The sequence below is a fragment of the Octopus bimaculoides genome, chromosome 3 (assembly GCF_046866305.1).
Source record: "Octopus bimaculoides isolate indiv1 chromosome 3, ASM4686630v1, whole genome shotgun sequence".
NCBI lineage: Eukaryota > Metazoa > Mollusca > Cephalopoda > Octopoda > Octopodidae > Octopus > Octopus bimaculoides.
In genome coordinates, this window is record NC_142930.1 from 40,921,007 (window position 1) to 40,927,653 (window position 6,647).

The window sequence follows — 6,647 nt, forward strand, 5'->3', positions numbered from 1 at the left end:
TTTTTTCTTTTTTTTTTTTGCTGTTCGATCAGAGGTTTGCGCGTTCATTTACACTGCATGCCACGTTGTAAATGGATTTGGAAGACGGAAACTGAAAGTGTGTGTGCGTGACATTTTGTCAAGCAGTGGAGGTTTGTTTACTTCCGCGTAAATTAGCGGTTATGTAAAAAGAGAACAAATACCACGTTTTAAAAAAAAAATGCTAGTTGCTGATTCATCTGATTAAAAATTCTTCAAGGCGGTGCTACATTTTAATGACTATGATACATGAATAACAGAAGATATATCTATGCACACAAATAAATATAATCTCATGCGTGTACAGACTAGATATATACAAGCATGCGTATACATATATATATATATATATATATGCACACACCCACACACACATATTAAGTTTGAAAATGGAGAGATTCCAAAGGAAATAAATAACTAATTATCGTTTATATATATATATATATATATATATATATATAAACACGGCCGTATGTTTATATGCACATGCTTTCATATATGCACGCATGTATGCATGTAGGCATAACGTAGTATATACGTACGTACACATGTATATATATATATATATATATATATATATATAGATATGAACCTCTCTCTGTCTCTATCTATATAAATGTTTGTACATGTAGTTTATATGCATTTACATAGGCGTCGTTATATATCAAGTTTATATTACCATATGCGTAGATATGAACATAGATGCATATTCCATTTCTATAAACACGTATACATGTATATTGAGAACCCCAGATCTCTATGCATAAACGTTTATATATATATATATATATATATATATAATTATTATTATTATTATTACAGATGGTACGCGAAGCACCAGCTTCCTAGAAAGGAGAGTCATTGAAATCAGCGAATACGTATGTATACCTTCGTTCACACAAACACACAAGTGTCTGTGTGTGTGTGTGTGTGTCTGTGTGTGTGTGTGTGTGTGTGTGTGCGCGCACGCGCATAAATTTATAGAAAAATACAAATGTGTGTGTGTGTGTGTGTGTGTGGAAATTTCTCCTCCTGTCTGTATGACTGAACACAGGTATATATTCATATGGTTAAGTACTTCGCAGTCACGTGGTCTCGTTTTCTCCGGCATTTTATAGCACCTTGAGCGAGTGTGTGGAAAATACAATTCCGTTCCGACCTCTGCTTCTTGAGTGAATTCTTAACAGAAGACCTTTGCAACTCCGTCGTATAGTTCTCTCACTTCCTCTTCCTTTCTCTCTTTTTCTCACTTTCGGTCTATCTCACAAACACATACTCTCCCCCTCTGTATCAAAATGTATGTTTGTCAATGTGTTTCTTCCTGCGGTTTTACAACCCATGTTGTTCTGTTTATGTTTCTCTAACTGACCGTTAGTCAAAAGCCAACGAAAACACTATGTACACCAGATTAAAAATTAGCACGCGGTCGATTTGTTCGGCCATCCCTCCAAGGCGGTGCTACAGCATGCCCCTAGGTCAATAGCTGAAACCCGAGAACCTGTAAAATCTATACACATTTATTAATACATATTTGTATATACATATTTTCGGTTTTAATTTCCGAGTTAATATATGAATATAATCGATTTTCTAGAACTTCATATAAAAGAAATACAAGGGTGCTCGTTTTAAATTGTGTTAGTTTTCAAAGAATTTATTTGTATTACTTTTATTATTAAGATCACGTCATAGTAACTTGTATTACATGTGTGCTCATGTTTTATTTTTCAAATACGTTTTCCTATAACCATATTTCCACAAATGAGATGAGCATTAGGTAATTTACCTTATTCCAAATCGTTCTGCCTGTGAATTACTTTACATTTAATTACTTAGTTCCTAGCGATTAAAAGTTTATAAATCCTTAAGGAATTTTAAAGAACATCAACTCTTTAAGATACAGGAATCTTAGTCAAACAAACGATGATTGCTGTGAATTTCGTATTTCACCTACTCAAAATATATTTTCCCATAGGTAACTTATCTTTGCCATCCTACTATCGAAATATTTGCCATCCTATTTGTCGAAATATTTTTACACGGCTCTCAATTGAAAAATGGGCAATCACATACCCAATCCTCACTTGTAAAGAACATATCTAGTAACGTGATTTGCGAATACACTGTTGCCAATAAGTGGAATTTTGTTACAGAACATTGCAAAATGCTTTGCAGCCGAACGTCGGACAACTAGATGACCTCTTCCAACAAAATTAAAGATTTTCTGACGATTAAGCGTACACTGTGAGTCTTTATTTCATATATGGCATTTCACTTTATTACTTTCATTGAGAATCATAAAAAAGAACATAAATGAGTCAAATTTGGTGAAGTTTCGGATTAAAATAGATTATATCCTGTTATTGCACATCATTCTATAGAATTATCTGTTGACAGAATTAATAATATTTTTGTGTCTCCTCCTGCATTGAAGCTCATATATGCTCACTCACATTTACGTACGAACTGATTCAAAGTGCAACTCATAGCAGAAGTATGAATGTATGGGAGAGAGAGAGAGAGTTGACCAGAATTAATAAAAATGCGTATTGGGTGCTTTAAACTTGTGTCATTCTCTCTCCTTCCGCGAAAGCTTGCATACACACACGTACGCATTCATACATATGTGCCTATGCGTACATGCATACGTCATCTGAATAACATACCTTTATGTATTTAATTGCAATTAGATCTCTCTATCTCTCTCTGTATGTGTATTTATGTGCGTGCATTTTAGTGCACGTGGTATGTGAGTGTGTGTGTGTGTGAGTGAATGTTTGAGCGTTTAACTGACACAATCATTTATTTTCTATTGTTTTACGTTCTGCATTCAAATTCGGCCCATATCAAGTTTGCTTTTCATTCCTACAGATTCGATAAAATAATGTAGTAATGAAGAGTTAGAAATAAATAATTATTTTAATTAAAACCAGTGGATTTAACATCCACCAAATCCTAGGCTTTGAATTTCTTTAGCAAAAGATTTCTATGAAAAGTAAAATTCAGTGAAATGGTTGAGCCATCCGAACTCAGCAAAATTGTTCGTGACATTTATTCCACTAATCCCGTTGTGAGTTCAAGTCGTGCTACCTTTGCCGTTCGACCATTTCCGAGCAATGAAATAGAGAAACAGTTGAGCTCGGGAGGGGTGGTGGTGCTCGGGGTCGATGTAATCATTTGATGTATCCACCACCAAAATGCTGGTCTTGTGTCAAAATATGAAACCTACATTTCCATCAAATTTTGTTCGAATAATTCTAATACATCGCTTGAATTTTTGGAAACGTGGATTATACACAAGCTAACCAAAATGTTTCGCACTCCGATTTCTCCCTCTCTCTCTCTCTCTCTCTCTCTCCTTCCCAGTCTATATATCATATGCAAACACTCACGTTTGTTTAAGACTGCCGTTTAGATCAATTTTAAGAACAGAACATTTACTGAGAGGAAACCTAATATAATATGTATATTTCGTATGTATTTGTGGAAATATGAGGGACAGATAGGTATGTGCGCGTGTGTGTCTGTGTGTATATATATATATATATATATATATATGCATACACAAACACCAAACTCTTATACACACACACACGATATTGGCTGTTAGTAAAAAACGAGATAAATCTTCGTTTTGTAGATATAGATAATTACCTCTGAGTCGTATTATCTTTATTAACTTTGTCAAATATACAATATAAAAAATTAATATCAACCACTAGTGTGTCGTTAGTAGATAATGAATCATTTCTTTGTGTTGGCTTGGACTTCTAGATATCCTGCGAATGGTGTCTTACATGTATTTCTAAATGACTAAGCTAAGAAAGGAATTATATATATATATATATATTTTTATTATTGGTTTTCTTCTCGAGGAATAAGCTTGACATGGTCTTCTAAGTTCCTCCGAGACCGGTGAGACTGACGCGGTTAATGTTCCATTCAAATGTCTTCAATCATTTGTAGAAACGAAATCTCTGAATCTATTCGTGTTAAGGTATCTTCAGATTCTACACTATTTATCTTTTTTGGTTTAAAAAAAAATATACTTTACAGTATTTCCATGTAGAATATTATGTTAGTTTTGCAAATATATTTACTAACATAATTGGTCATTTCTCAACTAGTACTTGAGATTTCTACATTGTTTCCACTTACATTATTTTTATATTCTGCTGTTTTTTCACGTAGACACATAATAATTACAGTATGGGGGTGAATGTATCACTGTGTAAGGTAGGAACGTTTTATAAAATAATCATTCTAGAAAAAAAGTTGGCCCCTTTTGATATTTTAAGAAAAGTTTGTGCTACAATTCTTCTAAAATATAGTCCAATAATCATTCTAAATACAGACACAAGGCCAGACATATCTAACGTATATCCATCATTGTAAGTGGTATCTTGCTTATATTACCAACCACATATTTCTGAGATACAAAAATCAACCTCAGTGAGATTTGAACTCAGAAATCAATGGGACATGATTAAGATATTTCGTAGAAAATCCTACCTTTTCCCACATGCCATTGGGTTTTTTTTATTATCTCTACTATATACCTGATGGCTATGGCTAATTGAAACATATGTGCAGAAAAGTTAGCGAACACGTGATCATGCTTTTGTATTTATATTTGTAGGTGAATGGAAATTCTGTCTCGACTTACGTTCAAATTTCAGTAGTATTCTTTTTAGTATCTTATTATGAGGGTTTCTGAAACTGATGAGAGTACGGTATTCTCACATCTAAGTTCTAACGAGAATGTAGTCCAATCAAGTGAACCACGGTTACCGAACAGAATACGCTTAGACGTATATACAAGATTTGTCTATAAATATATGTTAGGCGGAGGATTAGAAGTGTCAAAATCATTATTTCTTTCTGCTCTTAGCGTTCCGATTTCAAATCTTGTTACGATCAAGTTCTTTCCATTTTATCATTTCGAGTTTTATAAAAATAAATACAAGTACTTGAGTCGAGTAAATGAAAGTAGGACTCCTGTCAAATCTTTAGCCTCATCTTTATATGTATGTGTGTATGCATGCATGCGCGCGCGCAAACATCTATGCAGCATATTATTGGTAAAAGTGTCCCCAAAAGTCTAGTTTTCGATAGGATCTTACTTCCGGCCACTGATATTTAATGCAAAACAATATTTAAAAAGAGACGAACAAATAAATTTATGCAAATTAATTTTGTTTCGTGGGGCAGATGACTTGCATTTTTCTTAAGTTGTGTATTTTCAATGCAACAGTTTTACGTTTCCGAAGAGCATTAGTAGTAAAAATATCTTTAAACTAATTCAAGATCGTGTTGTTTACTGTTTGCCTAATAGCTTACAGCGGTTCTTCGTGGTTCAGTGGGCTGGTGTTCAGTTCCAGTTACCGCAGTAATTATTACATCACAGAATAGTTTCAATGTATAAGATTAATCACTCACAAACTTGTTTTTATTTCCTGCGGTAGATATCTAACTAAATGCTGCCAATCCAATGAATAACCTCGTGAAGTATTTACATCATCTCATGCAGTGAGGTATTTTAGCATCCTGCAGTACCTTTGTGCGACTACTTGGATGAAGCAAGTAACTCCCAAACTTGAAATGTTCCCACGAATCCTTTACGTGCAATTCTTCAAAAATAGAGTAACACGAACGTACATTATACGAACATCACCCTCCGATAAGACAATAAATGAGCAAATAATTTTATATATAGGTCTTTGTAATATATTTTGGTTAAAATTAAGTTTAAAAAAATAGCATTACAAGTCGGAACGATAGAATATTCTCCGTAAACCCTGTAATACTTGTAAATCGCTTTTAGAAAGACTAAACTTAGCAACTGAGTACGGCATGGCCACACACATACACACAACTCAGCAATATTGATGCATGCAACCCATACCGGCAAATTTTTTGGCAGCTGTTCATTATCTCAACTTACACAAAACATATCTCTCTCTTTTATCACACAAAATTGTGAATTTTGTACGTAACAAAAAAAAAAGGAACAAAGAAAAAATGATTGAAGAAAAGGAAGAAAAAAACACAATGGTAAAATTCGAACTCACCAATCCATCTTCATTTGTACTGATCACTTTCCGTACAAGGGCGTCAGTGGTAAACAGACCAAATAGAAGTATAATTAAAGAGACATATAGTTGTCCCGCAATCGTAATCAACTCCATCGCTCAGGTAAAGCGAACAGGTAAGACAAGCGAAAGGGAAAAAGCAAAACTTCAATCTATCTTTAAAACACTATATATATATATATATATATATATATATATATATATATATATATGCAAGTGTATATTTAATTATATCTATATCCCTCTATCTCTGACAATTACTTGGTAATTATCTTTTACTCTTAATATATATATATATATATATATATATATCTATATATATATATATATATATATATATATATATATATACACGCACTTCGGTAGAGAGGTAGATAGATAGATGGATAATTCCTTCTGAGGGGGAAGGGGTGGTTAATATATAGTCGCACACGCGTACTTATATAATATGTGTGCGCCTTAGGTGTATAAGTACACAATTATATATAAATAAATAATTAATATAATAAATGTATGTCTTATATGTCGTCAGGGATG

General features: G+C 33.2%; 1 protein-coding gene across 1 annotated transcript in view; it reads right to left on the bottom strand.

Annotated features, from left to right (window-relative positions):
* LOC128247382 (matrix metalloproteinase-14-like) overlaps positions 1-6,301 on the bottom strand; it is a 332,170-nt gene extending 325,869 nt beyond the window's left edge. Inside the window, exon 1 of the mRNA XM_052966787.2 lies at positions 6,090-6,301. Coding sequence (XP_052822747.1) covers positions 6,090-6,206 — 117 coding nt within the window. The 5' untranslated portion in view covers positions 6,207-6,301. The remainder of the gene's footprint in view (positions 1-6,089) is intronic.
* Between the last annotated feature and the right edge of the window lie 346 nt (positions 6,302-6,647).